Source organism: Strigops habroptila, chromosome Z (genome assembly GCF_004027225.2).
Source record: "Strigops habroptila isolate Jane chromosome Z, bStrHab1.2.pri, whole genome shotgun sequence".
NCBI classification, from domain to species: domain Eukaryota; kingdom Metazoa; phylum Chordata; class Aves; order Psittaciformes; family Psittacidae; genus Strigops; species Strigops habroptila.
This window is the reverse complement of record NC_044302.2, coordinates 47,090,238-47,107,500: the sequence shown is the minus strand read 5'-3', so window position 1 is coordinate 47,107,500 and position 17,263 is coordinate 47,090,238. Positions and strand designations below refer to the sequence as shown.

Below are 17,263 nucleotides of genomic sequence, written 5' to 3'. Positions count from 1 at the left end.
TTATTGAGCTGGTTTTGTGATATTTGTATCTAAATGTTCACTTGTGGTTTAACTATTTAGTGTCACAACCTGAAGAACAGCATAGACATGTTCATGAAGAGGACAGTTCTGTTTGTGAGACTGTAAGAATAGAGGAGAAACAACAAGAGAATGAGGACAATATCACAGTCAATATTCAAGCATCAGGTATGCTATTTTTGGATATGCTTTATTTTATACAGCTTTGCAATAGAATTTTGTATTAAATAGTACTGCTCAGACAAATATGGAAATTATTTGGCTTAGTCTCTGCTCCTTGTGACTGTAAACATTCCAAATAGACAAATAGATATTTGTTTTGACACAAGTGTGAGAACAGGCTATGGACTTCTGTCTTAAGACTAAAGCAAATTGCATGCTAACTAAATAGTACAGAGTTATATCTGATCTAAATCAGCAGACATGAAATCTCTTTGTGCCAATCAATAGCCTCAATTTACTATTCTGCATTTTTTTTTCCTGACAGAGTGAATGAGAGAATTGGAGACAGAAGGGGTTGGTGGTCATTTTGGTAGGAAATGTTTGTAACACAGTAGTGATCCACTATGGATTTATCTCATACACTACTGAACCTTACCCTATGAACTCTTGCTGTTGTACTTTTCAAGGCATTATATCAAAGAACATGCATAGACAACAATTTTGTCATGCAGTAGAAATGATGGAGAAGAGCTGGGAAGATATCTACCCAAGAGATTTTACAGCCCCAGTTGTAAGAACGCCCAGTGCTAGAAAGGCCTAGCACAGATTAGATTGCTTTTCTATGGAAATGCATTCACTCTAACTGTGATCTTAATGAGGGTCTCTTTCACAGGAACAGTGTAAGAGTAGAGCAGTGTTTTCATCTATTCTCATCTGAGATGTGTATCACATAACAGCTATTTTTTTTTTATTAGATTCTGAAGCAAGACTCCTCTAATGTGACTGGGGAAAAAATAAAATCTTTTCCGCAATCAAAACAAAATTAGCATTTTGCAAAAGTAATATTTATTGGGACTGAATGCCCTATTACAGTACTTGAGATAGTGTTTTTCCCCATGGTGGACTTCCACATGAAGGAAAGGAATCTTTATCAAAAAGCTATAGCCAAAACAGAGTTTAGAAAGATTCAGAAAAGCATTTTACTTAACAGCGGAGCATTGAAAATGCATGATTAGAAATACACTTCAAAAACAGAACGATACATTTATACAGGAATGCCCAAATGATACTGTACAATGGGCATCCAAAATACTATAGCATCTGACCTATTTCCATAAAGACTGAAAAACTGGACATAACAATATACTTTTTATTAAAAAATGCTTAAAAATATGAAGTTATCAATTGCTCTTATGAAATAGTGCATTGACCAAGTGAAGTTAACTCAGCTGCTAGTCAAATAAAATAATTTGTATAGATCAGTTGAAAATATTTTTGAAAAATGATAGTAAATTTTTTAAAATGAAGAGTCACAGAGTTCTGATCTTGTTGATGTGATCAACTCAACTATGATTTTAAAAAACAGGTATGGAAGAATTTCACCTTCCTAACTGAGGAAAAGGACATCCCTTTCAGCCCATTCAGCAGTTGACAGCTCTGTCATGGATGTCAATAGCAAGAAACTCAGTTTTTAAAAAGCCACCCAGAAGCTATTAAGGACTGTTAATGTGAAAGTAAAAAGAGACTTAACAGGTTGGCTTGTTTGGCCTTTCTAGGCAAAGACATTAGAATTTAAATGCCAGGGAAGGGGAAGGGCTGTTTAAGTTGAATTTATAGTAACGTGGATATAATGGGACTAAGTCTAAGTTTAGCCTACAAAGTAGATGAAGGCTGCAGAACAGTGGAATAATAGTACAATCTTAGTGGGAGTCACAGGAATAGAAAATCCTAACTTTTCATCATGAAGTTTGATCACTTTATGAAATGTATGGAATAACATGGCTGCCTGCTGTGATGATCAGCATAACTCCACCACCCAGGAGGCTCCCTGGCGAGCAACTGTTTTTCTATTAATGTTACAGCTTTCATGAAGAAGTCAGTGTTGTTTGTGTTTTGCTAGGTCTTTTAACCGTTCCTGTCTAGTAGTAGTATATTAAACCAAACTTTATTATTCTGTTCTGTTTATTGTGCTATACAGAAAGCCAATGCCAGGCATACTGCCTCTTGGAAGAAGCAGCCACTCCCGTTCTAGAAGATTTGACACATCTGAGTGTGCTTGCTTCTGTAAATTGGAGGTTTGACAGCATTAAATTTGATCATACAAGGTTTTTCTTAAAACAGCAAGAGAAAGTAATATGTGATCGTTTCAAAGAAGGTATGTCTTTATAGAAAGAATAATTGTTTTTTTCTTCTTTAATACTAATACAGGTTTAATTGGTGACACAAGGTTCAATGTGTTTGATAATGATAAAACTTTCAGCAGGTTATCCTGTAGAGTTACAGTAATTTATTTTGTGGTTTATGTCCTAGTTCTTCAGCATTACAGTGACTAACCTCAAAATTGTAACACAAAAAGTATTCTAAATGAATTTCATTTTTAAATATTTTAGATATGCATCAGAAATATTTCTTCTATATTAAACAATGTTTAAATATTTTTTTGTGCTAGATTTTAAAAGTAAACCTATGTGGTTTGTTGTTTCATTGCTTTTAGTAGCTGTTGTTTGTCACACCTGTGTGATGCAGAATGGTAAGACTACTTTAGAAATTAGGAGAAAAAAAATCCATATGAATTTGGTTTATTTCTGACTTTATTTTTCTTCTACATAGCATATGAAAACCCCTATAAAACCAGAAAAATGAAAACAAAAGCCAGCAAAATCAGTGACCCCTTAGGAAGACTTTTGGCTACATATAAAGAGAGGGTTAGAAAAATCTCACAGCAAAATACAGGTTGTGTTTAAGGAAGATTTAGAAAGCTGTTGGGTACTTTGGGTTATTTTTTAAGTTGTACTGCTCATAGTTGAGAACTTAGTTGTAAGGATAACATAGAAGTCTGTCTCTACCTGACAAGCTCTACATTATATCACAAGTTATGTGATTAAACATTAGCAATCTCAACTTTATAGCTTTCTGTTGAAATACGGCTGAATGTATTCTTCTCAAAATGAAACTAATGAAATTGAAATTACAAATGAGAGAGAAAGCAAACAGCGCCACAGAATGACAGCCTGTGGTTTATAGAATTGCCATATTAAAATTGTGAGCATCAGGGTTCTCTTAATTTGAGGGAGCTTACAAAAATAGCAAACACCATCTTCACAAACATGAGGGAGAAACTCAGTATCTCTGTCTGTGTCAGTGAATCACAGAAAGGAAAACGTTACTGAGAAAATTATACAGAGAACTACTACTGCTTCTCAGAATCAAGGAAAAAGTATCTAAGAGTCTGCATTTTTATTCAACATTAATTTAAGAAAACTTATATCCTTTCAAATGCAGTTTACATGCTGTAAATGTAGCCTAAAGTAGGAGCTGGGCTGAGTGCCATGCTTATTAAAACTTCAGGGCCTTCTTTGCTTGTAGATTAGCTGTGCTAAAATTAGGTTGCTAAAATTACAGCAATGAATCATAGAATCATAGAATCATAGAATAGTTGGGGTAGGAAAGGACCTTAAGGTCATCTAGTTCCAACCCCCCCTGCCATGGGCAGGGACACCTTGCCCTAAACCATGTGGCCCAAGGCTCTGTCCAGCCTGGCCTTGAACACTGCCAGGGATGGAGCATCCACAACCTCCCTGGGCAACCCATTCCAGTGCTTCACCACCCTCACTGTAAAGAACTTCTTCCTTATATCTAATCTAAACTTCCCCTGTTTAAGTTTGAAGCCATTACCCCTTGTCCTACCACTACAGTCCCTAAGGAAGAGTCCCTCCCCAGCATCCTTGTAGGACCCCTTCAGATACTGGAAGGCTGCTATGAGGTCTCCACGCAGCCTTCTCTTCTCCAGGCTGAACAGCCCCAACTCTCTCAGCCTGTCTTCGTAAGTGTGAAGTCAATGAAAATGTTTAGCAGCTGAAATATTGATGAGACAAATAGTTATTTATTGGACCTTCCTTTTAAGGGTGTTTTCTCAGGAACGGATAAAATCTACACATCCCTTCCTGTACAAAAATAACTATCGCTGAACACAAAATTGACCAATGAAATATGTGGGTCTTTGAACTACAGCTCAAGAAAGGCAGTAAGAAATCTTTGTTGTTGGTTTAGCTACTGTAGTCTTCTGAAGAGACAGAAAGGTACAAGGCAGGTCTTGCATTTTTTTTTTGCAACTAAAGCAGAAGGAGATAAGAATTTTCTTACTGGAAGGTCCATGGAAACATGGAAACATGGAAGACTCTAAAAGATCCAATCCATTCCTAATTAGTATTTCTCTAACTGTATAGGAGATTCCAAAACCTCCCTGGGAACTTGCTTCACTCTTCTATTGCCTTCCTGGTTTTAAATTATTTCACAATATCCAATCTCATTCCACTTGACTCCAGAGTATACTGATGCATTTTCTTATTAATCTCCCAGTGCACATACAAAACAATCACTTACTATTATGATATTGATCTGTTAGAAGATTATTATTATTCCCCTGCTGGTCTTTCTGCACCAAATATCACCAAATGCTCCAATATTTCATCATAAAATGCAATTTTCTACTCTCTTGCTTTGTTTCTAAATGACATGTATTCCTCACTGAGTTTTTATGGTGAGTGGTGTCAAGAACTGGACATAGTCCTTCAGTTTCAGCACCTTCACTGAACAGAGATGACCAGTCACTTTCTGCCTTGTGGTACAGAATAATGGCAGGATCTTTGTCGTACGTGCTGTTTTCAACTAATTCTTCTGTATGCTGTGTTCATAGTTTGATTTCTTTCCTTCCCAAGTGCTTCACTTGTCTTTCTGAATTAAAAGCTATGTTGATCCCGGTAATCAGAAGTAGCTAATAGTTTTCTTCTTTAATGCATCTTGTTCAGTAATTCCTTGATCAGATCCACCAGATCCAAACATTCAAAATTATGTCTATTTAAGTGTGTTAAATGAAAATTGTGAGATACCAGGATCTTTTAAATTTGTTACATATGTGCAGTGTGATTTCTGAAATTTTATACAGACCATGCCTGTGTCTTCTATTTGTAAAGGTGAAATAGATGAGAAGGAGATCATGCTGTTCAGACATGCTGCTCTGGTGCACCTGCTGGTGGCAGGTCGAGATCTTCTATTAACATGTGGCTTGGACACAGCACTAGGTTTGTTCTTAGGAATGAATAACAACACCCAGAAAGCTTTGTGTGTATTCTGCAGTCCATTGTTCATGTTTGTAGGCTGTGGTTCTCTGCCTACATAGCTCCCATGTGGATAGCTCCCATGTGGATTCAATATAATATTCAACTGCCTTTGCTTCATTATTTCTCTTCCATCACTAGAAATGAATTCACTGAAGATTGCACTTTGGTAGTGTATATACTCAGTTCATGACTAATATACCAGTCTTTATGTTATTACATGGGTTTGCCTAAGAAACATTCATGTGAACTTCCACATACAGAATGGTTTGTCGTGTATCTCAGAATGACAGATTTTCATTGAAATCTCTGTGGAAACTGAGAAAAATGCAAGAATGTCAGGTCCTTTGTTGTTTACAAACAAAAACTGCTGGTATCTGCAGCTATAGAATGCAGTGTCTATAATTCTGGCTAAGGTCATACAGCATATATTACAGAAGGAATAGTAGAGCAGTTTTATACTGGCCACTTATGTGCCTGATTAGTGGTACTAGTATCCTTCCATTAAGTTTGGGGGTTTTGTTTGGGTTTTTTTTTCTTTTTGGCAAGATACCTTCACAAAAATTTTAAATTTATGTGTGGATTAAACACAAACCTTGGCAATTATCTTTTGTCACTGCAATTACTTAATTTATTGCTTTATTAACAGGTTATTTGTCCAAGGCAAAGGATATCTATAAAAACATCTTAGAATCCTGTTTGAATAACATCTGGAGGCAGTTGAAGACTGTACAGTACAGCAGCCAGAAAAAGCATGAAACAAATCCCAAAATAACAGAGCTTCAGTGTCAAATGTTAAACTGGATGCAAAGTTGTGGAGAAAAACACAGTGTTAAGGTTAACAAACCTTGCTTTTTCTCTAAGCAAACAAAACTGCTCCAAAGTATGTGAATAACATGAAACTGTCCTTCCACAAGAACTGGTTTATGGAAGAAAGTCTTATAACTAGCTTTCCAACTCACAATACTTGTTAAATAAGGGTAACATGAACACCTCTAGGAGGAGCAGGGCAGGTCTCTCTTTGCCCTTGTTGCATGCCTGACGTAACATGCACGAGTTTTAACATTGTCAGGGCTTTCGTCTTGTTGCACATGGTTTTGTTTCCATGGTAATTATATTGTGTCACATTCTTTACTGAAAATTATATTATAACCTTTTATTTGAAGACCTTAGTCTTTTGATGCAAAGTCAGGATTGTACGTGTGTGGCTCAAGAGAACACACCATGGAGTATATGGTATTGTTATGCATAAACAACCTCTACTTAGCCCATATATCAGGCCAATCTCCTGTCATTATAATTATATAATAAGCAGATATCCATAAGTGATAGTTTATTATGGCATGGAGGATAGAGTTGTAGAGGAGTTTCAAGTTATCCAAAGATTTTTTTTCATGATATGTGAGTATTTTGGGTGATACCATGCAGTGCAAAACACCATTTTCACTTGCAGAATATTTATTTACAGAATACTTATCACATAATGAAACAGAGGGGATAAAATGTATAATTTAAGTTCCCTGACTGTTTGGAATAGAATTTCTGCTGCTGAACACACAGCCAAAACAGGCAAATCTTCAAGCTTACCTTCATTTATTTGAATTCTTTCTGTACTTCACTCCCTAGACCTTTCTTTTATTTCTGTTGAGAGTTGCACTAAGAGCTCTGAATGTCTTTTGATTAAATTTCCCTGAGAAGAAAAATATAATAGCTTATGGTACACCCTTTAGAATTTAAAATGAAAATGAAGCAACCAAAATGAAATGGTGGTGTTTGTCTTGGCGTCTGTCCTTTAGTAGACCCTCTAAGCTGATTTCAGCATAACACATTTTGCTTTGTGATGCTAGGATTATGCTATACTAAAAGACATATGATGTGTCATCTTAATGTCAACCCAGCAACAATTCTGTTCATCTTGGAGAAGAGAGGGCTGAGGGGTGACCCCATCACAGTCTATAACTTCCTCGTAGGGAGCTGCATCAGAGGAAGTTCAGATAGGACATTAGGAAAAGGGATCTTCACTGCGAGGGTGGTCAGTCACTGGAACAGGCTTCCCAGAGAAGTGGTCATGGTACAAAGCTTGTCAGAGTTTGAGGAGTGTCTGGACAACGCTTTTAGTCCAATGGTTTAGTTTTAGGTATGAGGAGCAGGGACTTGGACTCTAGGATCCTTATAGGTCCATTCCAACTTGAGCGATTCTATCTACTATGATTATGATTCTGGAAAATCATTCCATTTTTGCCACCTGCTTAGTCAACCTGGTGTTTTCTGTGCAAAGGAGAAAGAAAGATGTATAGAGGCTGAAAGAACAACTTTTTTACAGTACTAGAGTTTCTTTTACTTGTCTTCTTCCAGATACTTACCATAACAAGGATGGACTCTGAGAGAGGAAAAGATGCCCTCATTCATGCTTTATCTAAAATAGAAGGTAAATAATTCTTTTTATGTGTATTTTTGAAAGAAAAAGTAGCTGTTATTCTCTGCTTTGCAGCATTCCTGTTTGTATGCTTTTTGCAGGTGTTTCTCCCTTTGCCTCTCATCAGGAACGTTTCTATACACTTTGCTTACTGTTTTCTAATTCTTCCATCAGCCTTTTTTCTATCTCATAATTTTATTTTCCCCTGATTAAGTGTTCTGGTATTCCCCTGATTAAGTGATCTTTTCTGTTGCAAGAGAGTGATAGTTTCTCTCTCAAGTCAAAGATTTATTTAACAGAACACAAAGGAGATGTGGGTAGCCCATTGCCTAATTATAATTGCATCTGATGTCTTGGTCAGATTGTCTCACTGTTTTTAGCTAATTGGTGGTCACAACTTTCCTTCCTTGCAATCTTGTTAAGAGCTATTAGAATTTAGAAGTCTTAACTAAGCTCCCTAGCATAAAACCATAAATGAGTAGTTCGGTACGGATCATGATTTCCCTTAGCCTCTGTTGCTGACCTTGTTGGCTAATTTGCTAAATACATAAGCATAGCTGTAGCAATCTATTAAACTCAAGGGGAAAAAAATACTGTTTCCAGTATCCCTCAGTGAGGGATTATCACAGTCTCTCACTGATACAAGCAACCCTTTCATCAATTCATCATTTTACTCGTGATTAACATTTTACAAGCTTGTTCAATGTCACAGATTCAGCTGGTGAAACAAACGTGTTTTAGGCAGATTGTTATTTGAGTCTCTACTTATGTTTAGAGCAAGCTGCTGATTCCTTTCATATTGCTGTTTTAAATCCATTTTTGTAACTCCTTCTTACTTGAATCTTAGCAGCAGTGTCATTATTATATTGTTCTTTTGCCTTTAAAAATAAATTTCCTGTGCTTTTAAAAGAAGAAAGCCTCTCGTCGAGAATGTTTTGAAAGGGAGGAGGTATGTTCACAATGCTTTTATTAATAATATTTAGTGAAAAGTGTTTTATTTGCTTTATGATCTTAAGCCTTGGTTGCAAACACAGGTTAATCCAACTAACTAAACTTCTGAAGAGATGCATTTGTGTTATACAGATATCCCTTTTTGGCTACATCTTCCAAACTTAAAGTGTACATAAAGTGCAAAGAAATTTAAATTATAAAGAGGCAAAAATGCTTCCTTTTGCACTAGCATTTAATTTTTCATTTTAAGGTAATGAGGTAATTGGTTGTGAGTTTGTGAGAAATGAAACTTATTTATATTACTTCTTCCTTGGGTTCAGAAATGGAAGTTTCTGTATCATTATACCCACCAGTGCAATACAAACTGAAATTGTGTAGGACTTCATCAAGACAGAAAATGTACTACATAGAATTTTAGTATCCTGTGTTGTCCCACATTTGCTGCTAACTGCAGTGCATTGATTCATACCTGCAGAGGCTCATTTGTTTGATTAAGGCTTTAGTTCTTTTTATGCAGGTTTAAAAGCTATAGATTTGAATTCTGAGAAAAAAGGAACCTTTTTAAGTTGCAAAGATATCATAAGCAAGTAAGTTAAATTCTTGATTTTGGGGAACAAAGTCTTTAGTCAGGATTAACATCACTGAAATTTTTGTTACTTTTGTTCATTTCCATGGGACTTTCCAGTCTGGAGTAACAATTTCAGAATATGGATCTACAGCTTTATTCTGGGAGGAGCGAACTTAGTCGACACTCTAGTAAAATGCTTAGTTGTGAGGCTCAGAGGAACTTCAATAAAACATGCAATTGCATGGTTTAAACATTTTACTTTGTTTTTTATGTTTCAGAAAAACTTGTGTAAGAAAATGTGTAGAAAAGGTGGGGGAGGGCATTAGAGAAATAATGACAGATTATGACACTGCAAGAAAATATGAATACCTCAAGTAGATAATTGGAGGGAGGGGAAGTACAGCTTTTAATTTTAAAACTAATTTTTAAAGAAATGACAGGTTTTAGTTCAGGAAGGGTAAATTCTTTTTGTAAATATTCTTTCATCAGTGATACTTCTTAAAAGTAAAAGTGTCTTTATTTTGTTCTGAGGGTAATTCTACTTGAACTTAATTTTATTAATATTTTGATGGGGTTTTTAAGGCTTTGTAGATATTCCTGTGTTATCATACATAATCAGCAAATTGGAGCTGACTTTCCTTGGACACACTTCTCATTAGTAGTGGAATATGATTATTCTGAAAACTCTTGCTGGAAAAATCTGTGCAAAAGTCTGAATGTTACTTACATGACTTTTAAAACCACCCTTCCTGAAACAATACGGATGGGTAAGTGCTTTGCAGAATTGTAATAAAACAACTGGGCTGGCATATGAAAGGAAAGCATTTTCTGTTCCCTAAAATGCTATAACCATGTGCCTGTGGAATAGAATGAGTAATAAATTATGAAGGCTAAAGCTAAGCAAACAGAGCTGTTCTATCTATAAACCAGCAAGATAAGAAGGTGTTTTTCTTAGGGTGTGAGCTTTGACCAGGATGTAGTAGTAAATGTTGGTTGATAGAAGACTTGTGCCAAATTCACAGGTTGTTTACAGTTACTACAAACTGTATCCACCCTTCCTCATCCTAAGGGAATGTTGCTGTTGATCTAAAGGAATATAAATTGAAGCTTAATTTCAAAGCAATTCAGAAGTTTCATTTGAGGGCGGGGGGTACATATAAAGGAAACATTTTTATAGATATGAATAAAAGCTGCATTTTTAAAAGATGTGTCTACTGAAATACCTAAATGTATTTTTATTTTTTTGCTTACTAAACTATTATCTTATATACAGAAAATGTTTCACGGAATCACTGTAATTCCTTTCTTCTGGAGGTACAGATTCCATATGTATTTCTGACAACTGAAGGTCTTCTTAATATGCCAGATATTCTTCAGCTTTTGGAATCCAAGTGAGTAAAAATAACCTATTTAATCATACTGACTATATGTTTTCAGTTTTCCAGGACGTGTATCTTGTCCTATTCTGTTATGTAGTAGCCAGCTACGTGGCTATCAAGTACATTACTGCAATTACACTATTAGCATTTTAAGAGACAAGAATGTATTTTTTCTGCTGCAGCATCTCTTAAACATAGTGTCAGAGATACAGATGGTAGATTTCTCCCTGCTGCTGAAGAGACATGCCAGTTTTTGATCCTTGCTGTATCCTTGAGTCAGCTGTGAAGCCATTTTTGAGCTGTATCTAATTACAGCTCAGTAGGGGGAAGAAAAAATACGTTTGACATTTAAAATTTGAATATTTAATTTGACTCTGGCCTGTTCAAATTCTCTGTTCAGCCTAGCCGTGAGCTAAATAGTAAGGCGTGCTTTTTGCTACTTTCTCATTAGCTCCTTTTAGCACTGATGAAGAAATCAAACAGGTCAGCAAAGAACTATATGGTTTCAGAAAAGCTTATAGTTCAATTTTTTTGCTAATGTTGAGTGCACTGCCTTTACAAATTTCTAGAGGACTTAATGCTGGCAGATTCAGGTTTAGGTCTCTTGTGCTTCCTAGGGATGAGGCCAATTAGTGCGACCATTGTCTCTTGTCAACTTGGCCCCTTGGTCAACAAAGACTCCCTGAAGGCCCTAAGCATGTGATACTCATTCAGTGAGTCTTTGCTAACACAGCTGGTAACAGGAGGCGGTGTTGCTGGCAGTTCTCATTCACTCAGAAAAATTTAGGACCATATCAATGGCAGTCAGGGAGTTTTCACACTGTTTGCTTTCACTGTGCTGTACAACCATGAAAGGAGGAAAAGAAATGCAATATACATTTAATTACTCAAAAGAGTATCAAAGTGTATTTTCTTCATTTATCTAATTTAGTTTCTGTCTTACATCTGTTTTTTTGTAAACTTAAAGGCTGTATATCATGGTCATATCCTGTGTCGTTAGCAACATAATTGAATTAATCCAGTAATATTTCATTATGTCACTGCTACACTGATGTGTATCCTTCAGATGTGTCTTGAAGTGAGCTTGAGCATTTGAACAAGATCATGGTATGAAAGGACTGTGTAACTTTAAAAATTGTATTGAGGTGTATATTACTCATTTCCTTAAGAAAATCTTATTATTTTACTTAGCTGAGATTTAATAAAATAATTTAACTTCTTTAGGTACAGCATTACCTTTGTTGAAAGAAGCACTAGTTACTCCTTAAGGCTCTGTGGAAGTACAGATCAATATGTTGTGTTGACAATAGATGAATGTACTGCTATCTATTTGCAGGTAAAAAATTAAACTAATATGTCCAATTTCTGTTATGCGTTGGGTCACTTCTGCAACCTTCTAACATATCTTTTCTTCCTCATAATTGTATTGAATTCATGCATTGTTTCACATCACAATTTATTTCAAAATTCATTAACTCCAAAACTCTGCCTGTGCCAGTTTGATAAATTTAAAATGTTCTCATATCTGTAACCATATTTCTTCACAGGTGTGTAACATTTGACCTGAGATTGGATTGTGTTAAATATAGTTAAAGGATGTATATTTGAAAATAGGGTTATATAAAGGAATGTTGTAATAACATATTAAATGTATCTGTGACTGCATTTTCTTACCAGTATGAATGTTAATTCCTCCCATTTCAGATAGTTGTCTGAATTATTCTAGATAATAGTTTGTTCTACTTCTAATAAAAGGTAACAGTTTAGACAGTAGGATAATACTTAAATTCTGGTATGCAGCAAGACAGATGACTTTACAATTAGGAGAACTGCTACTGAAAGATAGATACAGAGTAAAATAATCAATTAATATTCCTACATTGTACTGCAAATGCTACTGCATTAGTGATGTTGTACTTTATATATTCCGTGTAAGTATAATATGATTTGTATGGGTTAAGTAAACATTTCAGAGATTTATAACAGTATTTTGCATTATTAAGTTCTCAAAAATCTTAAGAACATCCTAAAAAGTTAGTGTTTCCTAATTACAGGAGGGAACAAGAGGCATGAAGTAGTAAATGAGCTTTCTAAAGGTGAAGCAGAATAAAAGCTGGGAATACAACCTAGCTTTCCTGACTCCCAGATGTGTCTTTAATACCTATATTATCTAGCTATATCTATGTTTGATCTAACTTCTGCAAAATACAGAGGTGCACATTAAAATCTTGTGACAGCCATGGTAATGTATTTATTTAGTTTTTACTTTTTATATTAACTTTATGGTAGAGTATGGAAGAACTAAATTATGAGAAATCCTGTGAAAATGTAATATTGAAGCTCATGGTACTATCGCTCCAATATACGTGCTGTTGGATTGTTTTCTATTCCAGAGAAACACTGAGTTTACAGTAAGTTATTAAATTTTTTTGTTGTCTTGGTATTTTTAAAACAAACTTATCACTAAAGGAAGCTGCTTATTAGAACAAGCTAACAGTCTTTGTTCTTTGAATTTCTCTGTAGGAGCACATTTCTCTTAGAACAACAGGAATATTGTAAACTCATATTTCTAGTGTGCTTTGGACTTTTTATTTAGTTACCGTGTTCTCATGTTCCTACTGAAAAACTCAGTGGAATGGTAGAAGTAACAGTGATCACTGGAGACACACAAAAGAGTTAGCAAAGATGGTTTTATGTGTTAGGATCGTTTTAGCCTTACACAAGAGATAGATAAAGAAATGGTTGTTATAACAGGATTTGAGGTAGGCAGTGCTAATGTGAGGTGTATTTCAAATCAACATGTCCAGAAATTTCACAAGGTTAAGAATATTAACCACTGGAATTATTCTTTATAACTGTTTGAAATAAATTAACCTCTACAAATAAATGGTTATGAATTACTGTGTTAGCATCTCTGTATACCATTGTCAACACGGAGACATTCTTTGAGTGTTCTGCCATCAGTAACTCTGCGTTTGCTGTGGCAGCACAGCTTTTTTTATATAGAGTTCATAAGCTAAGTTCCTTTGCTACCTATTTTGAGATTTTTTTTTCTGTGAGCAAGTGGTAAATTTTCCATGTATCACCTTTCCTCTCTGTGTGATTTTTCTCCAGTGACCAACCCTGATCCCATCCTTTTGCTCCAAGCCAGGCTTGCTTTGCTGCAGGCTGACCCCATTTTGTTCCTCGCAATGCATCTTTCAGCACTCAGTCACTCAATGTGCCCTAGTTCTCCTTTCACAGATACTAATGCTCAGACTGTACTAGTATTCTGAATTCCAGAAACGAAACAGACATTTATTAACACATAGAACAAACATTTTTGTATTATTACATATGCCTATTGAATATTAACAATCCAATTAAACTGTTTTACAGGTACAGTCTCAGGGGAGATACTCTGCTTAACCTTGTCTTAATTTATGCTGCTCTAATTGAACTTACACAAAAGTCAGAAGACTTCGAAGTGAAGGTAATTTTGGTAACAACCTTTCTGTTTTAATCTTCACTGTCTGATATTGCTAAAGTGCTTAATCGAGTATAAATTCTACATCAAAAACGTAAAATAACTCAAAATTACTAAAATAATTCAGTGCTGATGAAGTCAGTGAAAAGACTGTGTTAACTCCAGTACAAGTTGAATCAGATTCAAATAGCAGCTGAAGTGGTTTTATGACTAAGAGCCAACAAATGAGATTGTACCTTTAGTTTTCTAAATTATTAAAACATTTATTAATCTTACTTATGTCTTAATTTGAAGTTTCAGATTAATATTCTGTTACCAATGTAGTAGAAGAAAATAAAGTGTAATTTTATCTACTGTCAGCTAGTTTGCTATTTTTCAATGTGGCAAAATAAATTAACTTTTTTCATTATAAATAAGAAAACGTAGTATCTAGAATAATGAAGATAAAAAAATGGGGCAAAAGTTTCATTTGGCTTACCAAGTTGATGACTGTAATTTATTTCTTTTGCGTGAAGTAAACATATTTTTAGGCATGTTTTTACTTATTTGCAAATTAAAAATTGTTTCAAATTTGTCTGGTTAAATGAAGGTTAAAGAGAGGACAAAGCTTTTTTCCTGCTATGTACTCAGCAGTGTAGTTCATCTGGGTATTACTTACACCTTCAAGTGTCACATGTCTTCTTAAACTATATTAGGCATCTCAGAATTACTGCTTCTATTAGGAACTCATATTACACTCATAAACTTGATCACATATAAAAGACCTATAGGGTAAACTAATTTCACCTACAGAGGATTTGTGTAAATAAGGAGTGTAATTTGCAGCCAGGCTAGTAGTCAGAGGTTGGAGTTCCTCTGTATGATAAGCAGGGATCAGGTTTAATTACTCCACATTACCAGCTATTGTGTTTAGGGTCACCTTTAAGGTTTCCCATTTAACTTAGCAAATTAAGACATTCGTTAGTATAAGTTTTGACCAAAAATATTATGTATCACTTTTAGGTAGTTCTTATGCCAGGGATTGAAGAGACAGCACTGTTAATTCGTCAGATTGCTGACAACATTTTGATAGCATCTAATATAAGTCCTCATGAGTGGTTGGACAAATCCTGGCTTTCTGTCTTGCCATCTGAGGTTTGCCTATCTTTCCATTAAATCGCACTGTTTTCTTCCTGTTCCTCAGACTTATAAATTTCTAGGCTTCTTTTGTTGTTCTCTTAAAATATATTTTTGAAATAAGCATTATTATTATTATCATTATCATTATTATAATATATAGAAACAAATATTTTATATGTATCTTTATACATACATAAGTAGGGCTGGAGCACCTCTCTATGAAGGCAGGCGTAGAGAGTTGGACTTGTTAAGCCTGGAAAACAGAAGGCTCCAGGGAGACCTTAGAGAAGCTTCCAGGACCTTAAGGGGGCCTACAGGAACTATAGAGAGGGACTTCTTACAAGGGCCTGCAGAGATGGGACAAGGACGTTAAACTGAAAGACGGTAGATTTACATTAGGAAGAAATTCTTCACTATGAGGGTGGTGAGGCACTGGCACAGGTTGCCCAGAGGAGCTGTGGCTGCTCTATCCCTGGCAGTGTCAAGGCCAGGTTGGATGGGGCTTTGAGCAACCTGGTCTAGTGGAAGGTGTCCCTGCCTTCCATTAGAATAGTGAATATGCTAACAGACTTGCTTTAATACAAGATAGCAGAAATTTCTTTAATTTCTCATGCAGTAGTTGATATTTTATCTTTACAGTAAATTCTGGAACAGGTCCATCAGTCACAGTCAAATATATTATGTTCTTTAACTTTTATATTAAAGTTTTCAAGTTAAACATACGGATTCGTTCATTTTATGTGGAAGCTTTGAACTCATGTAAAGCGAGATCTTTTTTGGCATTTGCACAATTCAGAAGCATTTTAAAGCAGATATTGACATGGCCTTTAAAGCATGGGATATTGGATTATAGGTGCTCCAATTTAGAGGTGAAGGTTACTGGTAAAAATCTGAGAGGAGTCACTGATTGTATTTTGTCTCTGTTAAAGTTATTAGATCCTGGCATCTGTTGAGTTCAGAGCTTTATGAAAGTCAGGAACCAGAAGCTGTGATTCCTAAAATGCTACAGCTCTGAACTTTCTGCCCTCTGTGTGGCATTCAACCTTCCCCTAGCAACTCCTGCTTTAGGCACATGTCTCATTGCTGTTTACAAATATTGTGTAAATGAAAATTAGCATTGTCAGTTTATTTTGACTTAGGTAATTCTCTTCAAAATGGAGAATAAACAGTGTTTACTCCATTGTGACAGTGATACTGTGTTTTCAAATCAAGTTTACATGATTCACTAGTTTCACCCTTTAGGATAGAAACAAACATATTTAGACTGTACTTGCTTTTTACCAAACTGTTATGCAGAACTTACTCTTGCAAAAAATAATACAGTTACATCTGTAGCAAAAAAAAGTTTTCATCATTCTATAGAAGTACACTATTTGAAAGCTCTATTTGTATGATTTACTGTATTATCTATTCATAGGAATGCTATTCTGCAGAAAAAGAAAAAAGGGAAAAAAAAAGTTTGTCAGATACCAATCTAACTAGGTAATTTCCATTTCCAGACAGAGAAATGCCTGCTTACTTTTCCATGTGTCAACCCTCTGGTTGCTCAGCTTATGTTAAAGAAGGGATCTTCACTGAATAAATTGTTTCTTGCAAGCTTTGATCAACTTCAGGAACTTCTGCCAGAGGTTCCAAAAAAGGTTTTAAAGGTTGGCCAAAATTAATTTATGTATTAGATCAATCTTTCTGCACTGACGTAATACTGAGTTGGGTTTTTTTATTCTGATGCTACATGCACATTTGCTGGTATCCCTTAAAAATATCTGAAGTGTTGAGCCTGCTAATTCTCAGCAGATTTTGTGAAGTCAGTTCTGGACTAATGAAAGAGAATGAAGTATATTAAGGTATTGATTTTCCTATGTTTCAAGAGACGGGCTATTACTTACTCTCATTATAAATTTAAGAAAGGTGGAACATTGTCTACTGTACATGCCTCTCCTTCTATATTGATCTTTTCTTCTTCTTTCCAGTAAACAAAATATTACACATCTTAAAATCCTAACAGTGGTTTAACTTTTCATATTTGTTAGTGTAGACACGTACTACAAGCACTCCTCAAGAATCTTT

At 35.3% G+C, this 17,263-nt stretch overlaps 1 protein-coding gene across 5 annotated transcripts in view; it reads left to right on the top strand.

Moving 5' to 3' along the window:
• SHOC1 (shortage in chiasmata 1) overlaps positions 1-17,263 on the top strand; it is a 53,100-nt gene that overhangs the window by 29,851 nt on the left and 5,986 nt on the right. For 4 of the 5 annotated variants that reach the window (XM_032919692.1, XM_032919691.1, XM_032919695.1 and 1 more), the window contains 10 exons: positions 61-186; positions 2,159-2,335; positions 5,154-5,261; positions 5,947-6,134; positions 7,653-7,725; positions 10,506-10,623; positions 11,836-11,947; positions 12,901-13,022; positions 13,990-14,083; positions 16,696-16,845. In XM_032919692.1, the coding sequence (XP_032775583.1) occupies positions 61-186; positions 2,159-2,335; positions 5,154-5,261; positions 5,947-6,134; positions 7,653-7,725; positions 10,506-10,623; positions 11,836-11,947; positions 12,901-13,022; positions 13,990-14,083; positions 16,696-16,845 (1,268 nt within the window). The remainder of the gene's footprint in view (positions 1-60; positions 187-2,158; positions 2,336-5,153; positions 5,262-5,946; positions 6,135-7,652; positions 7,726-10,505; positions 10,624-11,835; positions 11,948-12,900; positions 13,023-13,989; positions 14,084-16,695; positions 16,846-17,263) is intronic. The other variant, XM_032919693.1, reaches the window with a different exon arrangement.